This window comes from Thalassophryne amazonica, chromosome 9 (assembly GCF_902500255.1).
Source record: "Thalassophryne amazonica chromosome 9, fThaAma1.1, whole genome shotgun sequence".
Taxonomy (NCBI): Eukaryota; Metazoa; Chordata; class Actinopteri; order Batrachoidiformes; family Batrachoididae; genus Thalassophryne; species Thalassophryne amazonica.
This window is the reverse complement of record NC_047111.1, coordinates 16,385,980-16,412,603: the sequence shown is the minus strand read 5'-3', so window position 1 is coordinate 16,412,603 and position 26,624 is coordinate 16,385,980. Positions and strand designations below refer to the sequence as shown.

Below are 26,624 nucleotides of genomic sequence, written 5' to 3'. Positions count from 1 at the left end.
AAGTTTTAGATCTTTGAGTTCATCTCATACAAAATGGGAGCAAAATCAAAAGTGTTGCGTTTATATTTTGTTGAGTGTATATATATATATATATATATATATATATATATATATATATATATATGTGCGTGTGTGTGTATAGGTATGTATGTATGTGTAGGTATATGTATATATATATTTATTTATGTGTTAGTGGGTATGTATATAGGTATATATGTGAATGTGTATATGGGTGTGTATAAATTTATATATATATGTGTATGTTAATGTATACATGTATGTATATAGGTATATATGGCATGGCCCAAGCAGAGGGTCACCCCCTAGAGCCTGGTCTGCTTGAGTTTTCTTCCTAAGAGGGAGTTTTTTCCTCACCACAGTTGCCTAGTGCTTGCTCTGGGTGTCGGCAAGGTTGGTCCTTATTTGAGTGGAGTGACTTGGGCCAAATTTGTTGTGATTTGGCACTTTATATATATACATAATATACTTATACATGAATTGAAGCGTAATTGAATATTGAAGTGTATGTCTGTGTGTTGATATGTAGTGTGTTGTGAATTTGTGTTTATGTTATTATGACTGTCATAATTGTTGGACTTGTACTAGCAGGGGTGGGCGTTGATAAGCTTTGCTTCTGCCCACACCCTTTCGGACTCACAGGCTTTGTTTATATAACATTCATGTTATTTGTATGTTTCTGTTTTTTTGGATTTGTGTGTGTGTGCCAAATAAATCCATTCATTCATTCATTCATTCATTCATTCATTTGCCTAGGTGTCAGGCTGAACAGGTGTGTGATTTGATAAATCATTTTCCATGTTTGTTTTCAGATACACCAGGGCGCACACATCTTATTGAGCATGACATTGATGTGGGAGATGCTCGGCCGATTAAGCAGCGCTTTTACAGAATCAGTTTGGATAAGCGCAAGCATCTGGATGCGGAGGTAAAATATATGCTGGAGAATGGCATGGCAGAGCCAAGCGCGTCAAGTTGGGTGTCTCCATGTATTTTGGCTCCTAAATCAGATAATACGTCGCGTTTTTGTTCTTTTTTTCGTAAGCTTAATGTGGTTACAAAACCAGATTGTTTTCCTTTGCCGAGAATGGATGACTGCATGGACCAGGTGGGTTCTGCCAAGTTTGTGAGTAAATTTGATCTCTTGAAGGGCTACTGGCAAGTGCTGTTGTCTAAGTGTGCACGTGAGGTGTCTGCGTTTGTTACTCCGTCAGGTTTGTTTTCTTACACACTGATGCCTTTTGGACTTAGAAATGCGCTAGCTACGTTCCAAAGGTTGATGTATGCTGTTGTGGGCGACATGTCTGGTTGTATGGTGTATCTGGACGACGTGGTGGTTTAGCCTGACACCTGGGAAGAACATTTGGAGTGCATGGAGGAGCTTTTCACTCATCTGGCGGGGGCAAGGCTGACTGTTAATCTTGCAAAGTGTGAGTTTGCAAGGGCAACTGTTACCTACTTGGGTCGTGCAGTTGGACAGATGGAAGTTTGCCCTGTGGCACCTAAAGTTCAAGCCGTTGAGGAATTTTCGGTTCCTAGCACTAAAAACTAAACTAAAAACGTATGCGTTTTTTGGGATTGGTTGGTTACTATCGTTGTTTCTGTAAGTACTTTCCTCAGTGGTTGAGCCGTTAACTAACTTGTTGCACAAAGATGCTAAATTTGTCTGGTCTTCTCTTTGTCAGTAGGCATTTGAGAGTGTGAAGAGCTCCTCTGTGCAGATCTGGTGTTGGCTGCCCCACGTTTAAATGAACCATTTCAGCTGTACGTGGATGCTGGGGGCTGGAGCGGTCCTGACGCAATCGGATCATTTTGGTTTGGATAGACACCGTTAGCTATTTTTCAAAGAAATTTGATAAACATCAGCTAAACTATTCAACTATTGAGAAAGAGACACTTGCGTTGATTTTGGCCCTGAAGTATTTTGAGGTGTATTTGGATGGCGGAGCCAAAATTACTGTTTATACCGATCATAATCCATTAACATTTCTGACCTCGGTTAAGGCGCCTAACCAGCGTTTGGCTCGTTGGTCCTTGTACCTGCAGACATATAATCTGGACATAAAATATATTAAGGGAAAGGAAAATCTGGTAGCGGATGCCTTGTCACGCGCCCCGGTTTAAGAACCACATTTCACAGGGTCCTGGTAGGACCTGTGTTTTGGGGGGGAGGGGGGTGTGACGGCCCCCTGCCATCTTAATGTATTTGTGTGTTGTCTAATGTCTGTTGTGTGTCTTGAGGTCTCGGCCACCTGGGAGGTGCTGACTGAGCTTCCTGCTTGGGAGTATAAAGGGAGGGGTTTCTCTTTCCTTCTCTCTGCTCCTCCTCCCTCTCCTGGATCGCAGCTTGGGAAGCAGCTGCGTCTGGTCTGGTTTGGTCCTGGTTTGGGTTTGACTCACCACATCGTCTTTCTTTTGTTTTATCTTTTTATTCTATAATAAAGTTCCCCTACTAAGGGTTTTAAAGATTTGCGCTTCCATGTGGGCCTCAGTTTTTTTGTTGCAGCTTTTGAGCCGGGTCAGAAGGACACGCATTCGTCTCTGGAATCTACAGACAGTGGTCTGAAAAAGAAGACACATCAAGTGGCGGTTCTTTGGGTGAAAATGTTTTCGGCAGAAGTCGTTTGATAGAAAAACACCAGGAACTCAAATCACAAAAACCAGCAGAAGACAATCTGACACATGGAACCGTACCAGAGGGCACTTCCTGTCAGCTAACAACAATTAAGTGAGTCTACAGCGGGCTCGGTTTCACTGAAACTGGACAACAAAAGGTTAATCAAATATTATTCAGTCTAGTGAGTCTGGATTCCTGCTGCCACATTCAGGGAGCCGGGTCAGAATTAGATGTTAACAGCATTGGATTCATCCCGCTAACAGGCTGGTGATGTAAAATGGCGCAGCGGTGTGATGTCATCATGTCAATATGGACCAGAATCTCTAAAGAAATTGTCTAGAGCCATTTTGAATCTATACAACAGTTCTGAAGGTTTAAAGTGGGACCAGACTATTACTAGTGAAGGGTACCTAATGAAGTGGCCACTGAGTGAAAACGTCCGTTATTTTTAGCCTTTACGTGAAATTCCAGGTGAGACCAAACAAAAGAAGGTGGAGACGTTCAATCATCCAAACGTGCTGATATTTATAATCCAGCAGAGAACAAATATGGCATCACCATGTGTGTAACTGCAGCCCATTAAAGTGAAATTTAGGAATTACAAAAAATAAATCAGTTAGTGGAATGCTTTTCCTGAATCGGTGGCAACGTGTGGCCAGTGTTTGGTTGAGCTCATCAGGTTCAGAATTTCCGATGGATCCACAGATATCAGTTTGTTCCGAGAATGATTCTCTGTGCTGATTATGTGCAGAATTATCATGTGATGGATCCGATTTCAGATAATTACCGCTAATTCAGCAATTCCCATCTGCTGAGATGATGCTGAACGACGTCTCCACGTGCAGCCATGTGTGAACTGATATCTAATTATGACAGGACAAACATCCAATCACTGGCCACATGGTGGCGCCAATCCAGAAACAGGATTCCATTACGTGATTTTTCCACCCCCATGGATGGAAATCACATAAAGTATATATCTTATTTTCCAGGGTATAAGTCACACTTTTTTTTGTATTATCAGCTCTTTAATTGAGCTCTTTAATGATTTCTGTGTATTGCTGTGAAGTACTTTTTATTACTGGCATTTATTCTTTCATTATTAGAGTTTATTTTTGATTCCAGTGAAAACTGATATAAACAGTCGTAATAAAATCAAGGACTTGATAAAATCATTGGAGTTCATTTATTTGTCTGTCTGACTGATAGCAGGATAACATCAAACCTACTGCACAGATGTTGACAAATCTTTCATCCATGGTTGACTCCATTAAATTTTGGAGGTGATCAACATCAAGATCCAGATTCTGGATCATTTCTTAATTTGAACCATTTTGAGGATCAAAATCTGCTTGAAGGATCTTGGCAGAATTTAAATCACATGTGGCTGTTGTACAAAGGAAGAACCTGTTAATGTTGGATGTTGGGATCCGGATCAATATGCAGGTTCTGCAGCAGAAACATACGACATCACGACATAAAACCAAGATCAGGAAGACACTATTTTGTTTCAGCTTGTGAATTAAATACCATATTGCAACATCTTGATCAGTCGGACTATTCTGGATCAGTATGCAGTTAATGCATTGTGTTGTGGAATCCGGTGTCGCCGACCCCCCCCCCCCCCCCCCCCCCAAAAAAGGTCCCCATGGCTTCACTGCGCAGCGTCATTTCTGAGCTTCAGCCACGGTTCAGTGATTAGCACCATGTTTCTGCTTCAAACTGCCTCCAGTCATCATCGATCTTAGCGACAGATATCTGAAGCTTTTGTACAACAATCATTTCCGCATAATTTCAGCATTATTTCATCATAAAAGACGGAGGAAGTGAACGCAGCACCACAGCTACACGAGCTGCTGGTGTACGGGTGGTGTAAGGCAGCCCCCGATAAGAGCCTACATGGATGACCTGACCGTCACTATAACATCGGTTCCAGGGAGTAGATGTATCCTTCAAGGACTCCAGGGACTCATTATCTGGGCAAGGATGAGTTTCAAGTCTTCTAAGTCAAGGTCCATGGTGTTGAAGAAGGGTAAGGTGATTAACAAATTCCAGTTTACCATCTCAGGAATTGTCATCCCATCTATCACTGAACAGCCAGTCAAGAGTTTGGGGAAGCTCTTTGACTCGACCCTGAAAGCCACTGCAGCCATCCAGAAGTCCACCCAAGACATTGGTATTTGGCTCAGCAAGGTTGATAGGTCTGGCCTGCCTGGTAGATTTAAAGCCTGGATCTATCAGCACTCCATTCTGCCTCGAGTTCTGTGACCCCTGCTGATCTGTATTGCCCCAATCACAACAGTTGAGCTCCACGAAAGGAAGATCAGTGGCTTTCTTTGGAAATGGCTGGGCCTAGCACGCAGCCTCAACAGCACAGCATTGTATGGGATGAACAACACCCTACAGCTACTGTTCAGTGGTCTCACTGAGGAGTTTAAGGTGGCACGCACACGAGAAGCCCTACAGTATAGGGACTCCAGGGACGGAAAGGTGTCATAAACAGGCACTGAGGTGAGAACAGGTAGGAAATGGAGAGCATAGATGGCAGTGGAGCTGGCGGAGTCACGCCTGAGACAGAAGGCCCTGGTGGGCAACCTACCAACTGGCTGAGCAGGATTGGGCTATTTCCCAAAAGCCCAGGTCAGCAAGGCCAAGGGTAGGGAGAAACACCAGCTGCTCCAAGAGGAGGTCCGTGCAGGGGTGGAGGAGGAACGGGTGAGCAGGGCGGTAGGACTCCGGCAGCATGGAGCATGGACGAAGTGGGACAGTACACTGCAGCGCAGGATCACCTGGACAAACATCATGCAGGTAGACTTCTTCTGTGTCCGATTCCTGGTGCAAGCAGTCTACAATGTCCTGCCAAGCCCAGCAAACCTTCATGCCTGGGGGAAGAACAAAACACCTTCTTGCCCACTCTGCTCTGGAAGAGGGTCATTAGAGCACATTCTCAGCAGCTGCCCCAAAGCCCTGGTGGATGGGCGTTATCATAGATGCCATGACCAGCTGCTCAAATCAATTGCTGAGAGCTTAGCCTCAGCCATTAATACTAGTGTGCAGCACCACTCCAAGAGGAAGGAAGTCACCTTCATCAGAGTTGGAGAAAAACCCCAGGCACAGGCAAAAACAACAACTGGCCTCCTCCACACAGCTTCTAACTGGCAGCTGCAAGCTGATCTTGGAAAGCAGTTGAAGTGAGGGGACGATGGAGCATGAGATTGGCCGGAGAATTGGCGCAGCAGGGCCGGTGTTGCATTCACTGGTCAATCTTCCTTCCTACTCTCACAGCACACTGCCATAACATCGCTACGACCAGACTTGATTGTCACCTCCGAAGCTTCAAAACATTGCATCATGCTGGAACTCACAGTGCCCTGGGAGGAGCGCATAGAGGAAGCAAAGGAGAGGAAACGGGCCAAGAATCAAGAGCTGGTGGACCAGTGCAGGAACCAAGGCTGGAGGACCTACAACAAACCTGTAGACGTTGGCTGTAGAGGGTTTACAGGATGCTCGCTCTGCAAAGTTCTCAGTCAGTTGGGCATCACAGGAGCGGCCAAGAAGACGGCCATTCGTGCCGCAAGTGAGGCTGCAGAGAAAGCCACCAGGTGGCTATGGTTGAAGAGGGTTGATCTGTGGGCTGCTCCTGGGATACTAGCCAGGGCCTGATCAACCCTGGCTGGGTCGCCTGGGCGAGGGTGTCTGATGTTGTGAGACCCGAAACACTCTATGACCCCAGGATACATCACTGACGAAGTGTATATATATATATATATATATATATATATATATATATATATATATATATATATATATAGCGCCAAAACACAACACACACTAGTAAGGTCTAACCTTATCAACCCTATCCTTACCAATATTTATATTTAGAAAATAGAGAGACAGAGACATGTACACACACAGAATTACAATTTTTTTTTGCTACTTTGGAAATGCTATATATATATATATATATATATATACACGTATATATATATATATATATATATATATATATACACGTATATATATATATATATATATATATATATATATATATACACGTATATATATATATATATATATATACTATATATATATATATACACGTATATATATATATATATATATATATATATATATATATATATATATATATATATATACACGTATATATATATATATATATATATATATATATATATATATACACGAGGTCTGTCCGAAAAGTAATGGACCTTTTTATTTTTTCAAAAACTATATGGATTTGAATCATGTGCGCTTGCATCAGCCAAGCTTGAACCTTCGTGCGCATGCGTGAGTTTTTTCACGCCTGTCGGTTGCGTCATTCGCCTGTGGGCAGGCTTTGAGTGAGCACTGGTCCAGCCCCCTCGTCGGATTTTCATTGTCATGGAAATGGCTGAGCGACTGCCACTTTGCTCCATGAAAAATTTTTCAGAAACTGTGACAGACAGCCAGGTGGAAACCATTTGGAAAATTTAAATGGCTTTCGGTGAAGATTCTATCGGCATCACGCAGATTAAGGACCATTACAGCCGGATTAAAGACGGCCCACACCGGTGGAGGGCGCGCCGCGCTCCGAGCGGTCATCGACAGGCTGAAACGACCAGATCATTTCCAAAGTGAAGGCTGTGTTGATCCAGGACGTCGTGTGACTACCAGAGAAATCACAGAAAATGTGGACATCAGCACTTTTGCGGCACATTCCACTGTTACAGGAGATTTTGTAATGAAAGACGTGCGGAGGAATTCGCGCATTGGGATGGAGCCGCTCATGGCGCACAACAAATTTCCTCCGTGTTGGAAGTCTCACAGGACATGTTGTGGCATGTCCAGCTGTTACACAATTTCTCAGATACTATTCTCAACTGAAAAGCCACCGAAAGCTGTGTGAATGAGCGCACAACAAACTTTCCATCTCACCCTGTCCTCTGTATCTTCCTCTGTCACACCAACCACCTGCATGTCCTCTCTCAGCACATCCATGAACCTCCTCTTTGGTCTCCCTCTTCTCCTCCTGCCTGGTGGCTCCATCCTCAGCATCCTTCTCCCTATATACCCTGGGTCCCTCCTCTGCACATGTCCAAACCATCTCCATCTCGCCTCTCTGACTTTGTCTCCAAACCGTCCCACCTGAGCTGTCCCTCTGATATGTTCATTCCTAATCTTGTCCATTCTTGTCACTCCCAAAGAGAATCTCAATATCTTCAGCTCTGCCACCTCCAGCTCTGCCTCCTGTCTTTTTGTTAGTGCCACTGTCTCTAAACCGTACAACATAGCTGGTCTCACTACTGTTTTGTAAACTTTCCCCTTCACTCTTGCTGATATTCTTCGGTCACAAATCACTCCTGCCACCTTTCTCCACCCACTCCACCCTGCCTGCACTCTCTTCTTCACCTCTCTACCACACTCTCCATTACTTCGAACAGTTGACCCCAAATATTTAAACTCATCTACTTTCACCACTTCTACTCCTTGTAACTGCACTATTCCACTGGACTCCCTCTCATTCACACACATGTACTCAGTCTTGCTTCTATTGACTTTCATTCCCCTTCTCTCCAAAGCATATCTCCACTTCTCCAGACTAGACTCAACTTGCTCTCTACTCTCACTACAGATCACAATGTCATCTGCAAACATCATAGTCCATGGGGACTCCTGTCTGATCTCATCTGTCAACCTGTCCATCACCACTGCAAACAAGAAAGGACTCAGAGCTGATCCTTGGTGTAATCCCACCTCCACCTTGAATGAGTCTGTCATTCCGACTGCGCATCTCACCGCTGTCACACTATTCTTGTACATGTCCTGCACTACCCTAACATACTTCTCTGCCACTCCAGACTTCCTCATACAATAAGTAAGTAAGTAAGTAAGTAAATTTTATTTATATAGCACCTTTCACAGACAAGAGCCACAAGGTGCTTCACAACATAAAAGCAGAGTACACCACACAAACATCAGACAATGGCCGAGACATAAAAACATAAAACATAACATAGGATCACAGAGCAGCCTAAAAGCTAAGCAAACGCTTGAGTAAAAAAGAAAGTCTTAAGTTGGCTTTTAAAAGTATCAACAGAGTCCAGTGAGCGCAGAGAGAGCGGGAGACCATTCCAAAGCCTGGGAGCAACAGCCTGGAAGGATCGCTCTCCTCTGGCTGCAAAATGGGTGCAAGGAACCATCAACAGATTGCCACAACTCTTCTTTTGGCACCCTATCATAAGCTTTTTCTAAGTCCACAAACACACAATGTTTCTGTCCTTCTCTGTACTTTTCCAACAGTATTCTCAGAGCAAACATTGCATCTGTAGTGCTCTTTCTCGGCATGAAACCATATTGCTGCTCACAGATCTTCACCTGTTTTCTAAGCCTAGCTTCTACTACTCTTTCCCATAACTTCATGCTGTGGCTGATCAGCTTTATGCCTCTGTAGTTACTGCAGCTCTGCAGATCACCCTTGTTCTTGAAAATAGGAACCAGCACACTTCATCTCCACTCCTCAGGCATCCTCTCACTTTCCAAGATTTTATTAAACAATCTGGTTAGAAACTCTACTGCCATCTCTCCTAGACATTTCCATGCCTCCAATGGAATGTCATCTGGACTAACTGCCTTTCCACTCTTCATCCTCTTCATAGCAGCCCTCACTTCTTCCTTGCTAATCTCTTTTACTTCCTGATTTACTCTCACCACATCATCCAGCCTTTTCTCTCGCTCATTTTCTTTATTCATCAACTCTTCAAAATATTCCCTCCACCTTCTCAGCACACACTCCTCACTTGTCAACACATTACCATGTGCATCTTTTACCACCCTAACCTGCTGCACATCCTTTCCAGCTCTGTCCCTTTGTCTGGCCAATCGGTACAAGTCCTTTTCTCCTTCCTTACTATTCAACTTCTTGTACAGCTCGCAATATGCCTTTTCCTTTGCTTTTGCCACTTCTCTTCTTGCCTTACGCCGCATCTCCTTGTACTCCTGTCAACTTTAAACTCCAATAATAAAAATTTCAATAATAAACGTACAACAGTACACAAAACTCCTCAATTAAAGAACTGATTTTGAAGAGATCAAATGGACTCACATTTCCATATTTGTCCGGTGTTTTCTGTTGTCCAAACTGCATCTAATAGTAATAATGATGTTGTCCATTGTAATTATTTTTGCAACATAACATCTGTATATACGTACACACACACCACACACACACACACACACACACACACACACACACACACACACACACACACACACACACACACACACACACACACACACACACACACACACACACACACACACACACATACGATATATATATATATATGTGTGTGTTTTGTTCCTTGCTGGATGTTTATCAAAGTTCTATTTTATTTTTGGAGGATAGCACCAAAATTTACTTGCATCTAACTTGCATCTGGATGTATCACTTTATTTTTTTTTTTAATTTTGTGCATTCATCAAGTAGACAAAAAAAGCTAAAAACTGGCCAAGACCTCGGAGGGTTAACTAAATACTGTCTATACGTGTATTTAATCATGCAGATTATTAAAAACGTAGAGCCACGTTTAAGTTAAATTAATGCCTTCACATGCCGTTCCAACAATGTGCTAAAAAAACAGCATGCACAAGCACAAAAACTTACTTGATTTGAAGAGCTGCAAAGAAAAATATTCAATAAAGAACAGCCAAATCATTACGAAGACTCTGCACATGCATTCAACAAACACAGGTGCAAAAAGCCACGGTGTCTGTCTGGGAACAAAGGCCCCACCCACCCAAACCAAATGGGAAGAAGAGACAAATATAGAAAAGCGAAAAGGCGGCACACCAGGGAAGGTGGAATACCATAACAACACGTAGAACATATTGTTACACTATTCCACCCACCTTAACTGTGAACCCTTGGGTGTGGCTACTCCATAGCCTTTGGAGTCCAAGTTGCCTCCCACTTTCATTGTGTCGCAGGGTTTTCGCTGCTCTGTGTACTCATTCATTGTGGACTCCAAGAGGAAGGCGTATTTCCCTTTGGACTTGCGGACCCGTGCCACCCCCTCAGCCGTGGTCTTGGTGAAGACGGTAGGTTCAGCCGACTTCATGTAGCCCCACATCTTCTCATAGACCGCAATCTTGGACCGCTGAAGGGTTTCGAGGGGTTTTAAGGTTCACAGGTAGATGTGCCAGGAGAAAGGTGAGACACAGCATATCCGCAAACAATACGAGGTAGAGAAGACATGGTGCATCAGTTCAAGTGTTGGCATTACATTTACAACATTTGATCTCTCAGTTACCATATTGTTCCGAATATAAGACTTTTTCTTTGGAAACACATCTACAAAATTGGGTTGGTCTTACATTCAGGGTCAAAACATTCACATGCAGCAGGTGATGCCAAATATCCGCCCTGCCCCTCTAACTTTCTTTGGGGGCAGTTGGTCAGAGTCTAAATGCTGCTGTTGACTGTTGCAGCACTTTTGTTTAAAAGAAAATGCTGAGATCAAGCATTTTAAATGATAAGGAGTCATAATGCAAACTTTAAGCTCATGGTGATAAATACAGCAGAGTCATCAAACAACACTCAAGCAGCCAAGAAATAACGGTGTGACAGTGGAATGACAGAAGATGGCAAGTCAAAAATGACTTAAAAATGTCAAAAATTTCAACAATCAGAAAATCTTTCCATGGTCCCAACAAGGAAGAACGTTTACTGTGAGTTCATGGATGGGAAAAAATTGAGCAGCTGCCCATAAAATGTGGTTTTATAAAATTAATTTTAAATAAAAGCCTGGAGAGGCATGATTGGGAGGAACGGCATCCCGATCTAAATCCGAATGGTCGTCCACCTGTCTATAGTAAGGCTGGGACTCTGCTGACCTCGAATGAGGATGTAATCCGACGCTGGAAGAAAAACTTTGAGGAACTCCTGCATCAGACCGGAGTGCCCTCTATAGTAGGGGCAGAGCTGGAAGCTGATGGAGGATTATCATCAATTTCCCTGGTGGAAGTCACTGAGGAAGTCAAACAATTCTGCAGTGGCAAGGCCCCGGGGGTTGATGAGATCCATCCAAAAATGCTGAAGGCTCTGGGTGTGGAGGGACTGTCTTGGATGAGATGTCTCTTCAACACTGCGTTGAGGGCTGGGACAGTGCCTAAGGAGTGGCAAACTGGGTTCTTGTTCATGAGTGAGGGGACGATGGATGGAGCATGAGATTGGCCGGGGAATCGGCGCAGCAGGGCCGGTGTTGCATTCACTGGTCAATCTTCCTTCCTACTCTCACCTATGGTCATGAGGGTTGGGTCATGACCGAAAGAACTAGATTGTGGGTACAAGCGGCCAAAATGGGTTTCCTCAGGAGGGTGGCTGGTGTCTCCCTTAGAGATAAGGTGAGAAGCTTGGTCATCCGTTTGGAGCTCAGAGTAGAGCCGCTGCTCCTTTGCTTTGAAAGGAGCCAGTTGAGAAAGTTCGGGCATCTGGAAAAGATGCCCCCTGTGTGCCTCCCTAGGGAGGTATTCCAGGCACATCCATTTGGGAGGAGATCCCGGGGAAGACCCAGGACTAGGTGGAGAGATTATATCGCCACACTGGCCTGGGAATACCTCGGGATCCCCCAGTCAGAAATGAACAATGTGGGGAAAGGGACATTTGAGGTCCTCTGCTGGAGCTGTTGCCCCCATGGCCTCATCCCGGATAAGTGGCTGAAGATGAATGAGTGAGTGAATGAGTAAAAGCATTTTCTTGATACAAAAAGAAAATTTGTTACTCAGAAAGTTACCAAAAATGACTTGAAAAAAAGGGGAAAGCTTTGTCTTATAATCAGGGCCATCTTATATTCGGAATAATACATGCTTATTTGCATCAAACTCCAGAAAACAAGCAATATGAGGAATTGTCCAGTTTGTATGAACTTTAAAACTGGTCATGTTTGAGTAAAAAAGTCTGGTATACATAGAGCAGCCTATTGGTTATCTTTGAGGTCGTCACAGGTCCAAATGGTTGGAAAACATACGTAAGCAAAAAAAATGACCCAAACCCAACATTCATAAGTAAAATTTCAAAAGAGTCCAACCCAAATGGTTTTCGACAACAGATCAAATAATAATTTTGAGATTTCAAATTTCACATTTCGCAACTGTTACCATGGCCACATTTGAATAAACATACTGGCATTCTATATCGTAGGCAAAAAGCAGTATGCACAATTTGTAGGTTGCCCAAATACTCAACATGCATTTAGTAGTCATTGAAGGTGAGTTGTAGACTATCATTTGCTTCACATTACAGAATCCATGGATATACACCGGCACCAATGGGCCGAGGACCCGACACTGGACTGACATAATGGTTTGAATTTGTTGAATTTTGTAGCACTTGGTTAAAAATCTTTTCAGAGAAGAGGAACCGTTTTGGGAACTTGAGAACTTTTCGGTTTCTTCATGCCAGTGAAGGACTGTTTTAGTTCCTGAACCATCCTGTACTCTCTGCTCAGAAATACAGAAATGTTGCGGTGCACTTGTTTTCTGTTAGGTCTAGTTGGTGTCAGACTAACAGCTAAGGTTTGGAACAAACATCATATTAACTAAAATCAGAACTGTATGGGCCCCATTTCCACCACCGGAACTTTCGGGCCATTTTAGGAGGTCTGACATCTTTGTCCAAGTCTCTACTGCATGGACGGCCCCTGAGAAGCCAATATACTTGTATGAACCAATGTGGAGATGACTTGCGAAGTCAAGCTAGACTCGCCCGGAATTAAACGTGCAGTGAATTAAAGCGGCGAGAAATGAGAAAAGCTGAAGTAGGACCACAAGTGCCTGCGTGACCACCACAACAAAACATGGTCATATCGTAAAACCGATGCAATACTGCACCACACACCTCTGAGCAAGGCGGTGAGAGGCCTCGCGGCTTTTTTGACGACGGACGTGGTGGCGAAAAAGAAAGTTGTAGAGAAACATCAGCAGTCAGGTAAACAAATAATGACTGACGTGTTTATCATTTCATTTAACCTCTGTATCATTGTTTGTGCGTGTCTCTTCTCTCTCAAGATAGGAACTCAAGATCTCCGGCATGGGACGAGCTGACCAAAAGGCTAAAGCCCACATGGGCTCTAGCATGCTATGTTGGATGATAGCAACAGCTTGCTAGTTACCGCTAGCATTAAATGCTTGCCGTTACTGTGAGCCTGGTGGGTCCTGAAAATGATCTTGGGAAGTCTGGGGAGTAGGGAAAGTTCCTGTGGTGGAAACAGGGCTTATGTGAATGAGGAAGTTCCTGCAGGAACCACAAAGTTCCAGTTTGGGACATTTCAGGGTAATTACTGAAGACTTTGGAGACGTGCATGGTGCTGAGAGAAAGCATTTATATGACCTTATTGGCAACTAAAGGTCACAATTTGTGTTCTTCCTGAAGGTTAAAGTTCCTGTGGTTGCAGAACTGCAGGAAGTGAATCAAATTGTCATGTGGGGTGGTTATGTTTGATCATTATGTTCATGTTATGTTTGGTTATTATTCTTCTGGTGGTGGTTTGCTTAGTGTTTTGTTAACTGCACTCTCTGGTCGGGTGGTTTGGGTTTGGTTGCGTCTAGTTCCCCTTGTTTGACACGCCCTTTTTCCTGGTTGTTCCTCCACACCTGTTCCACATTTTCATTAATTACTCTGGTTATTTAAGCCCTCTGTTCACATCCATGCCTCGCCAGTTTGTTGTTCCTTTGTGTCATCGTTCCAGCCTTTTGTACCTAGCTCTTGATTCTGTTTTTTGCTTAGCCGTGTTTTTGAATCCTTGCCTGTTTTTGACCTCGCTTTCGTCTCATGTTTTGGAAACTTTTGCTGATCTTGGCTTGCCTTCCTGTGTACCGACCTTGGTTTGATTAACCAGTAAAATGTTTTTTATTCACAACGTTCCAAAGAGAGTCTTGCATTTTTGTCCTACCTTTTTGGGTCCAGGTCCATGATACAAATCCAGGAAGGGTTCAGTGCAACATCATCCACGTGTTCCTTCAAACATCTAAAGCATTTCTTTTTTTTTTTTCCTCCTGCCTGACCTCTGACTTCTCAGTAAGATCAACTCACCCTGAAGAACTCTTTGGTGGAACCAGAGTCCAAAGTGCCGTAAGCAATGTCGGTCTGCTTGGCCAGATCCTCGGCGCTCTCAATGGGTGAAACCATCCTCTCCACGGTCAGGAAGGCCGCCAGGTTCGCCGTGTAGGACGAGATGATGATGAGCGTGAAGAACCACCACACCCCTCCCACGATGCGACCCGACAATGATCTTAAGGGGCAACAAAAGACGGGAGGTGGAAGGAACATGGAGGGAACGGTTTGGACAAACAGTTAAAAAGAAAAAAAGAGGAGGGAAGAGATGTCCAGCAAGAGAGTTCCCGTAGTGAAATGAGGAGAGAGTGAGGGGTCAAGGGGTGAAATAAAAAAGAAAATAAATCCAGTCAGTACTGAAAATACAGTAAAAGGTTCCAAGTTCACAAAAAATGGAAAAATGACATGAGATGCTGTCATCATGCCAACACATGAAAGAAAGATGTCCATCAAGTTCAGCATCACAACTGGAAAGACGAGTTTATGGTTTTATGATTCACCCCCATTTTCACAACTGGGAAAATGTTGAGGTGCCGGCGGAAAACCAAATTCCAACGATCATCTGTCAATTCATTAATTAAAACACATTTTCATTTTAATTGTTGTCAACTTAAAAATGATTTTAAACTCTGAGCTGTATGAATGTGTGTCACAAATCAAGACTGTTGTTGTTGTTGTGTCGTGGTTCCTGAAACTGTGCTTATGTGACCACAAGGTGGTGCTGTGGCAGCACTGAACGTCACCACAGCTGTATTTACTCCTCATGAATGGTTATTAGGTCATACAGAAGCCCTGTCATATGCTTACCTTGACCACTTGCGATAAAAGAGACGTGGCGCTGTCACTCCCTGAGTTTTACAGGGGGTGGAGGGGGAGAGGGGGTGCGAGGTGAGCTGCAGGTCCTCTGGATGGCACGATGGCACCACCGTCTTCTTGTTTCTTAGCTCAAGGGAGACAGATCGCTAGCTGCTCTGAAGCAGCAGAAGGTCGAGAGGAGAATCTCAAACTGCAAATGCTGCAATGAGGACAAACACGAGCTCTCCTTGCTGCAAATCAGACAGCAGAGGATACAAAACCCTCAGGCCTCGCTGTCAGATGGAAACAGAGAGGTGGCAATGCAGCACGGGCGGGGGGGGGGGGGAGCTGCAGCCATCACTGTTTTCTTGGCTGCTATTTGCACCGCGTCTTCCTGCAAACTCTCCTCTTCTTCCAAACGCACATGTACTTGGCTCTGCGTGTGCACAGACAATGTGCATGCAGATTTCCTGCAGCAATCAGAGAGCCGCTTTTAGAGCATCTGGCTTCGTCCCCAGACATCGAGACAGCAGCACCTTTGACATTTAGTTGTTTTTGTTGTTGTGACTTCAGCATGGAGGCATGCAGGAAACAGTTTTCTCCACATTGTCAGAGCTGCACATATAAAGAGTGAATGTCATTAAGGGCGAAAACACGCGTCATCTGTGTGCACTGATGTGAACACAGTGCAACCGCAACGACACAGAATGGGTCACGTAACATCAGGCTAACAGATCAGCACATTTTGCTGGGATTTTCCATATTGGCGATCCTGTTCAGGAGGCAGCATCTGTCAGATGCCGTACAACAGAGCCAAACTTCCACCGGATAGGTGGAAAACACTGATGCTATGCTCAGTCACACTGACACTATACTCAGTCACACTGATGTTACGCTCAGTCACACTGACACTATACTCAGTCACGCTGATGCTATGCTCAGTCACACTGACGCTATGTTTCACACTGACACTATGCTCAGTCAGGCTGACGCGATGCTCGGTCACACTGACACGATGTTTGACACTGACAATATGCTCGGTCACACCGGCGCTATGTTCAGTCACTGACAATATGCTCGGTCACACTGACACTATGCTTGGTCACACTGATACTATGCTCGGTCACACTGACACTGTGTTCGGTCACCGAACATAGCGTCAGTGTGGCCGAACTTCGGTCACACTGATGCTATGCTCGGTCACACTGACACTATGCTCGGTCACACTGACGCTATCCTCGGTCACACTGACACTATGCTCGGTCACACTGATGTTATGCTCAGTCACACTGACACTATGCTCGGTCACGCTGATGCTATGCTCAGTCACACTGACGCTATGTTTCACACTGACACTATGCTCAGTCACGCTGACGCTATGCTCAGTCACACTGACGCTGTTTCACACTGACACTATGCTCAGTCAGGCTGACGCGATGGTCGGTCACACTGACACGATGATTCACACTGACAATATGCTCGGTCACACCGGCGCTATGTTCAGTCACTGATAATATGCTTGGTCACACTGACACTATGCTTGGTCACACTGACACTGTGTTCGGTCACAGTGACACTGTGTTCAGTCACCGAACATAGCGTCAGTGTGACCGAACTTTGGTCACACTGATGCTATGCTCGGTCACACTGACACTATGCTCGGTCACACTGACGCTATCCTCTGTCACACTGACACTATGTTTCACACTGACACTATGCTCGGTCACACTGATGTTATGCTCAGTCACACTGACACTATGCTCGGTCACACTGACGCTATGTTCAGTCACCGAACATAGCGTCACTGTGACCAAACTTCGTTCACACTGATGCTATGCTCGGTCACACTGACGCTATGTTTCACACTGACAATATGCTCGGTCACACTGACACTATGCTTGGTCACACTGATACTATGCTCGGTCACACTGACGCTATGTTCGGTCACACTGACACTATGCTCAGTCACTGACACTATGCTCGGTCACACTGACACTATGCTCGGTCACACTGATGCTATGTTTCACACTGACACCTTGCTCGGCCATACTGACACTACGCTCGGTCATACTGACACTATGCTCGGTCACACTGACACTATGCTCGGTCACACTAACACTATGTTCGGTCACACTAATGCTATTGTAACACGGGTAAAAAAACCAACAGTGTGATGCATCATTTTGTATAAATTATCTTTGTTTTCCCTGCATGCTTTGCGCACCGGTCACGTGACCGCAGCCAGCCAATTAGCTAGCTATATTACAGTCATTCAGGAAATACCGGTGAATGCGAGAGACGCCTCTGGATTTGTTGCTGCAGGAGCCGAGCTACCATGACCCAAGCACTTGATAGGAGCATTGGCTTGTCAGAATACGTGGAATTGGCCAGGTCTTGATGGCGAGCTAAGAACTGAGCTAGTCCTGAATCTCAACCAACTCCTCCACTTACCTCAATGGGTTGGTAGGGGCTCCTGCAGCCGACTTGTCCACTCTCGCACCTCGTACTCCGCTCTACGAACTGTTCTGCTCAGTAGAGCTGTCTGAAGTTTGGACTGTAAGCGAAGGCTGTTGCACCACAGCCACTTGCATTCATCAAATGGACTTTTACACACTGTGCATTTGGGGTTGCAACTAGTTTTGGATCCTGTTGTAAATACTGAAGTTGATTGAGTATCTCGAATGGTCATTCACCTCTAAATTTTTAATGTTGTCTTGTCTGCTTTGTTTGTCTCAATACATGGTACCACTTTTATTTATAAAACTACATCCAGTCTCTGCCTCTTCTCTTTTAGAGTCGAACCAAGTCTTCTGATACTAGCTAATACGTTAACACACTACCCCTAAGTGTATATCAACGTATATGCTACACTATGCTCAGTCACACTGACACTATGCTAAGTCACATTGACACTATACTCAGTCACTGACAATATGCTCGGTCACAGTGACACTATGCTTGGTCACACTGACGCTATGTTCGGTCACACTGACACTATGCTGAGTCACACTGACACTATGCTGTCACACTGACACTATGCTCGGTCACACTGACACTATGCTGAGTCACACTGACACTATGCTGTCACACTGACACTATGCTCAGTCACTGACAATATGCTCGGTCACAATGACACTATGTTCGGTCACACTGATGCTATGCTCAGTCACACTGACCCTATGCTGTCACACTGACACTATGCTGTCACACTGACACTATGCTCGGTCAGGCTGATGCTATGCTCGGTCACGCTAATGCTATGCTCAGTCACACTGACACTATGCTCAGTCACTGACACTATGCTCGGTCACACTGACACTATGCTCAGTCACACTGACACTATGTTCGGTCACACTGACACTATGCTGTCACACTGACACTATGCTCAGTCACTGACACTATGCTCGGTCACACTGACACTATGCTGTCACACTGACACTATACTCAGTCACTGACACTATGTTCGTTCACACTGACACTATGCTGTCACACTGACACTATGCTCAGTCACTGACACTATGCTCGGTCACACTGACACTATGCTGTCACACTGACACTATGCTCAGTCACTGACACTATGTTCAGTCACACTGACACTATGCTGTCACACTGACACTATGTTCGGTCACACTGATGCTATGCTCAGTCACACTGACCCTATGCTCAGTCACAATGACACTATGTTCGGTCACACTGATGCTATGGTCAGTCACACTGACACTATGCTAAGTCACACTGACACTATGCTCAGTCACACTGACACTATGTTCAGTCACACTGATGCTATGCTCAGTCACTGACACTATGCTCAGTCACTGACACTATGCTCGGTCACACTGACACTATGCTGTCACACTGACACTATGCTCAGTCACTGACACTATGTTCGGTCACACTGACACTATGCTGTCACACTGACACTATGCTCAGTCACTGACACTATGCTCGGTCACACTGACACTATGCTGTCACACTGACACTATGCTCAGTCACTGACACTATGTTCAGTCACACTGACACTATGCTGTCACACTGACACTATGTTCGGTCACACTGATGCTATGCTCAGTCACACTGACCCTATGCTCAGTCACAATGACACTATGTTCGGTCACACTGATGCTATGGTCAGTCACACTGACACTATGCTAAGTCACACTGACACTATGCTCAGTCACACTGACACTATGTTCAGTCACACTGATGCTATGCTCAGTCACTGAAAATATGCTCAGTCACACTGACACTATGCTCAGTCACTGACAATATGCTCAGTCACACTGACACTATGCTGTCACACTGACACTATGCTGTCACACTGACACTATGCTCGGTCACGCTGACGCTATGCTCAGTCACACTGACACTATGCTCAGTCACTGACACTATGCTCAGTCACTGACACTATGCTCGGTCACACTGACACTATGTTCGGTCACAATGACCCTATGCTCAGTCACAATGACACTATGTTCGGTCACACTGGCGCTATGCTCAGTCACACTGACACTATGCTTGGTCACACCGATGGTATGCTCGGTCACACTGACACAACGCTCAGTCACACTGATGCTACGCTCGGTCACACTGATGCTTCGCTCGGTCACACTGACGCTATGTTCAGTCACATGGGTGCTACGCCCGGTCCTAGTGACGCTACACTCAGTTATATGATAGTGACCCAAATGTCGGACATAGTTAATGCATTCAGGAGGGTGGGGCTTGTATTGGTTGTAATGTAGAGATGAATCAGTAATTTATCTCAGATCTGGATAAAAGTTTAGGTTCAGAAGAACAAACCTGTTTTGATTGGACGCTGATCCTAATTCAGTCATTGCACAGTAACAAACAGGGCTGGATATATATTTTATTATTACCATTTTTAAAATCACACATTGAACTGGATTAAACAGCAATAATGTCAAAGTAAACATGCTTTTGAAAAAATGTGACAAAATTTAAATTTTAGAAACATCTGAGGGTATTGCTTCCCAGTTTGTACAAAGAACCATCAGTCCGACCAAATAATGGATGTTTTCTTGTCTGAATCTCAGCTGCAGAGACGCACTGCAGCACATGAAGCATGAAACACACAGTTAATGTATTAGCTCTGGATTTGAATACAAATTACCCCCCCCCCCGAACACACACACTGGCTTTTCCTTCAGAACAGAGACATTTCGCTTTTGAAGACAAAAAATGGAAATAACAAACGACTTAAAGAGATAGGATGGGGGGCGTCAGAGTCGTGCTTCCTTATTTCACAGCATTATCTCTTCCTTGCTTTTCTGTGCATGCAGCAGTGGCTGATGGGAGCCTCATGGTACCATCCCCTCGAACCCTCCACAGTGTGCCGGCTGATCATGCTGACTTTGATTCACATTGACATACTGCTGTGTCTTGACGGATCTGCACTAAACAGGGTGTGGGAAGGAGCTCAGGGCTGCATGGGGCTCTGGGTAATTTCTGTTCCTTTGATTTTCTCGTCATTGATGAAGGTAACAAACTCTGAAAGCTGCTGACTGTGAATGTGTATTTTCTGTCATAGAAATAAGAATAATTTAGCAGTTTTACATTAAACCTGGACTGGGAACATCATCAGGCGGTGTTGGAAACACTCTGAGGAGCTCCTCAACCCGCTGACATGCCCTCTTTTGAGGTGGCAGAGAGGATGGGGTACCAGGACCACTGCAATGCCCTATCCCGAGTCAGAGCTGTGTCAGCATTCTCACATCAGAGCCGATCCTGGTGGTGTTGGACTCCGCCGGGCTCTCTGCTGCTCCTCGCCACCAGTCCTGTACATGACGTTCACGGATTTGGATTTCAAGGCACAGACAGAGACTGGAGGGTCTCCAGTTTGGTGAGCTCAGAATTGCATCTCTGTTTTAATTGGATGATGAGTTCAGGTGGTTCGGGTCTCTGGTGAGGATGCCTCCTGGTGGTATCCCTCATGAAATCTTGCAGGCATGTCCAACTGGGAGGAGACCCCAGGGAAAACCCAGGAAAAGATGGAAGTATTATATTTCTCAGCTGGCTTAGGAACTCCCCTGGATCCACCAGAAAGGATTCCCAAGGATCGGGAAGTGTTGGATGAGCTGCTTGGTCTACTACTACTGCGACCCGGACACAGATAAGTGACAGAAAATGACAAATGAATGAATAAACAGTTTGTTATCCGCCACTGGCGTGACAGTTTTACCATCGTTACGACATTTTACTTTAACTAAAAGGCAAAGCTTATTGTGAATAAATGAATTTTAGTACCTTTTGTGATGTCATCAAAATGTTAATTAACTAATTAATTTCATTTACATAGCGCCAAATCACAACAATGTTGCCTCAAGGTCAAACCTTACAAACCCCCAGCGCAAGAACACACTCTGCAGTGGTAAGAAAAAACTTCTTCTGATGATTTGAGGAAGAAACCTCAAGCAGACCAGACTCAAAGGGGTGACCCTCTGCTTGGGCCATGCTACCGACACAAATTACAAAACAATTCACAAAACAAATATACAGGAAATATTGCCGGTGCACAGGACAGGAGGGTTTCAGAAACAGACATCACACCCATCTCTGGATGAGACGCACCTCAGAGAGAAGAAAACAGAATCAGGCAATGGTAGCTTATGAATGAATGGACGAGCAAAGGGGGGGGGCGGGTGTTCCAAAAATTCCTTGTACACTCAAAATAATGCTCGTAACCTACTTCGTAATCATACGTTAGACAACAATGCCAATCGAGTCCATATGTATTTGGATGGTAACGATTACTGTAACTTTGTTTCTGAACACCAACATGGTAAATTAGAAATTAAATAATCATGATGCGCTTGAAGAGTAAACATTTATCTTTAATTCAAAGGGTTTAACAAAAATATGGCATTAACAATGTAGAAATTTAAACCACTTTTATACACAACCCCTTGATTTTTAGAGTCCAGAAGTAACTGGACAAACAAACATTACTGTAAATACAGTAATGTTTGTTGTGGTGTGGACTCAACAAAAATATAAACGCAACACTTTTGGTTTTGCTCCCATTTTGTATGAGATGAACTCAAATATCTAAAACTTTTTCCACATACACAATATCACCATTTCCCTCAAATATTGTTCACAAACCAGTCTAAATCTGTGATAGTGAGCACTTCTCCTTTGCTGAGATAATCCATCCCACCTCACAGGTGTGCCATATCAAGATGCTGATTAGACACCATGATTAGTGCACAGGTGTGCCTTAGACTGCCCACTGAAGAGGAGTGGACCAACATTCCACAGGCCACAATTGACAACCTGATCAACTCTATGGAAAGAGATGTGTTGCACTGCATGAGGCAAATGGTGGTCACACCAGATACTGACTGGTATCCCCCCCCAATAAAACAAAACTGCACCTTTCAGAGTGGCCTTTTATTGTGGGCAGTCTAAGGCACACCTGTGCACTAATCATGGTGTTTAATCAGCATCTTGATATGGCACACCTGTGAGATGGGATGGATTATCTCAGCAAAGGAGAAGTGCTCACTATCACAGATTTAGACTGGTTTGTGAACAATATTTGAGGGAAATGGTGATATTGTGTATGTGGAAAAAGTTTTAGATCTTTGAGTTCATCTCATACAAAATGGGAGCAAAACCAAAAGTCTTGTGTTTATATTTTTGTTGAGTATATAAGTGTTATTGTAAACTAGTGTGTTGCCCGTGGGGATCCATGGGCTGTAGACTGGATAGTGTTTATAAAATAGGTAAAAAAAAAAAAAAAAAAAAAAAAGACATCAATAATCTACAGATCATGACAGAGGAATTTCATTGAGCAACATCAGGCAGCTAATTCATGACTTAATTGTAGCGCTTCTGGCCCCGCCCCTTTCTCACTTGACCAATGGTCACAGCTCCCGCACAAATCAGGTCTTTGGCATTACAAATAATTTTTTTAAAATTAAATGACAATTTTGTAAATTTCGGTTTCTGAGACAATGAGTAAAATTGCAAACTTGACGCTGACCGCTCATCCATTTAAACACTTTTTTTTTTTAATGAGCTCATGTGAAACTTTGTCTTTTCATAAAATAACACAACCTCCAGCAATCTCAGGCGAAAAGCCCAGAACTTAAACACCTTTCATCTGGGATTTGTCATCAATTAGAGAGACTAACATGTCACTGTTTAATTTAAGATCCCCTCTGCTCCTGTTTCCATGGAGACCAGGATATTAATCACTGAATTATTTTTTAAGTGCTGCCTTGAAGGAGCAGGAGGAGGAATCAACCCTCAACCTGAGAGAATAAGGAAGAACCTCAGATTTCCCTCTATGTGGTGAAATAACCCCCCCACCCCAAAAATCAGAACCATCAGAGATCAATATTCCCGCTTCAAAAGGTTATCGCCCCCTAATCCTGCTCATTCAATCCGGACTATTAAAGAGATCAAACTTTGAAGAGGAACAAGAAATGGGGACTTTGTTTAAGATTTTGTTGAAAATCAGCCGCATGGAGATATTTGTGTGTGTGTGTGGTGTGCGCGCGCACAAAGCAAATGAACGAGGGACTTTTTCTTGCTGTAGGATTTTACTTTGACTGCACTGCTTTTAATCATACACTGAGTAACCAGGACAGTTAAAATAGTTATGTTGCACCTGTTAAAAAAATACCTCTTAAAGAGGAAAAACCCATATACAACTCGCACTGGAGTATAAGTCAAAGTCAAAGTCAGCTTTATTGTCAATTCTTCACATGTACCAGACATACAAAGCAATCGAAATTACGTTTCCCAACATGCCACAGTGAAATATTCCTGACAGTAATGTAGTCAATATGACAACATACCTAGTGTGTTGGGAAAGTGTAGGAACACGGACCCACAACAGGGGGCGCAAATGAACGGACAATGGAGTAAGTCAAAATAACAAAGCTTTACTGTTGTGAATGTGCACAACGAATACAACCAATCACAGCAATGGACAACAGTCAATTCACAAAGTGTCGTGTGGGCAGGCTCGAAGATAGGAGACGCCTCTCCAAGGTAAGACCGGAACCACACGGCTTCCTCCGCCACAGGACCCCGGGAATACTGGAGCCGCCAAGTCCCGAACTCCCAGGTGGCCACTGCCTCCGCGTGTCGGACCTGGTACTGCTGGCGAGGAACAAAGGACAGTTAGATGGGGGCGCGTTTGCACCCAGGACTCCGAACAGCAGGGAAGTTACCTCCACCTCTCGTTGGAACAGTAATCCACAAACTAGCACAATCCAAAAAGATACACTCCGTAGCTTCGATACGTTACCTCTCTGGTAGAAACGATATCTCGGCAATGAGGTGGAGGTGCCGTCCTGCTGATATACCCCACAGATGATTGCCGTCAGCTGTCTCAGGTGATGGGTGACAGCTGTCACCGTAGCTGCTCACGTGAGGCGGCGACGCCCTCTGGTGCCTGGAGCCCGCACTCCAGGCAGGGCGCCCTCTGGTGGTGGTGGGCCAGCAGTACCTCCTCTTCAGCAGCCCACACAACATAGTGTTGAAGTAAACAATAAAAGTCACTCCCTTCGGCTGCTCCCTTGTTTTGCACTCTGTAATATCAGCTCTTTAATTTTTTATTTATTTTTTGGGTGCATTATTATAGTGTACTTTTCATTACTGGCATTTATTCTTTTACTATTAGAGTTTATTTTGTTTGCTGCTTTGATTCCTGGGAAAGTCTAATATAAATAGTCATTCTAATTATCATTATGAATAAAGAATGTGTGATTTTTCAGTATATAAGTCGCACTGGTACATATGTTGTTATAACTAATATTTTTATGGTTATATAATTTTGTGTGTGTTTTGGTGGTTTTTAAACAGCTTCTGAGATGGAAACTATTAGCTGTATCTGGCAACATAGATGAGACACGCTTGAGACCTTTTTTACATGTAAGATACCTGACGTCATTTAAAAAAATTCAGCTGTAAAGATAATTTGTCACAATACATGTATGTTGTTTTGTTTGATAAGAAGTTGCTGTTTTGTATAAATTAGTGCATTTAAAATATGTAAATTCCAGTGGCATTGGGAAGCAAACAATGTGTGTGTGTGTGTGGGGGGGGGGCCGCACTGAGTTAACATCCAGTGGAAGTCGTGTATAACACGTTAGCTCCTCATACCTTCATCCATTCATGTCAACTGAAAGCAGAAGTCGGGGGGGAAAACCCGGGATCACCGCGTAATATGTGTTTCACATGTTAAACTCCTAAAAGTTTGACAAAGTGTTTCATAAATATTCAGGGTAAAGTCAGCGAGGACGCCACGGCCCTCCTCCTAAACGGGTCCTTTTCACCTCTGGTCCTGTCGCTCACCGCACGTGGTCTAATCTCCCCCAGTGTGAAGGGATTTGCATGTCGCCCTGTCACGCCAAACAGGAAGCAGAAGTGCTCCGGAGCTCCGGGGCGCCATGCTGATGGATTGGTGGAATGCAGAGGACACCACAGTCAGAGACAGCCAGGCCTGAAATATAGACCTTTCATTCTGACGCTGATATTGTGGAGCAGCACTAAAGTCCTTATCGGCGCTAAACAGGCGGGGATGTGGCGGGCAGGGGTGCAAATGATGGTGGGTGGGGGGGTGAACTCTTAAATGAGGGTGCTTCATCAAAGTCACAGGTCCACTCTGGTCTCCTCTATAGGTTGCTTACATGAGGCTGGGCTAGATTTGAAACCGTGGATCCCTCCATGGTTCTGGTCCGGTGTGGACACCCTGAAAGATTCAGGCGGGTTTGGCTTCATCTCCTAAATTTTACCAACTTTAAGACAAATCCTTAAAGGCTTAAACAAAACAGAGAAAGACTTAAAACAGGAGCATCTTAAAAACACCCCAACTATCCATCTACTGGAACTTTAAGCTGGATGGTGACACTCACAGTGAAGAAAGACAAACCCTTAAATACTAGAAGCTTTGAAGACACAGTGAAAACAGTGGAAGACAGAATCACCAACGTCTGATTGGATGCTTATATTGTGCTTGTGCTTTTTCTCGCAGTCGCCACAGTCGTACACTGGAGTCCCTTCCTGATGCAATTCCAGATGTACAAAGAGAATAACCCTACGGTCACATGA

At 44.3% G+C, this 26,624-nt stretch overlaps 1 protein-coding gene across 3 annotated transcripts in view; it reads right to left on the bottom strand.

The window, feature by feature from the left end:
- The window catches only part of gria4b (glutamate receptor, ionotropic, AMPA 4b), a 263,186-nt gene that overhangs the window by 29,239 nt on the left and 207,323 nt on the right, over nucleotides 1-26,624 (bottom strand). For all 3 annotated transcript variants that reach the window (XM_034177668.1, XM_034177666.1, XM_034177669.1), the window contains exon 13: nucleotides 10,544-10,791. In XM_034177668.1, the coding sequence (XP_034033559.1) occupies nucleotides 10,544-10,791 (248 nt within the window). The remainder of the gene's footprint in view (nucleotides 1-10,543; nucleotides 10,792-26,624) is intronic.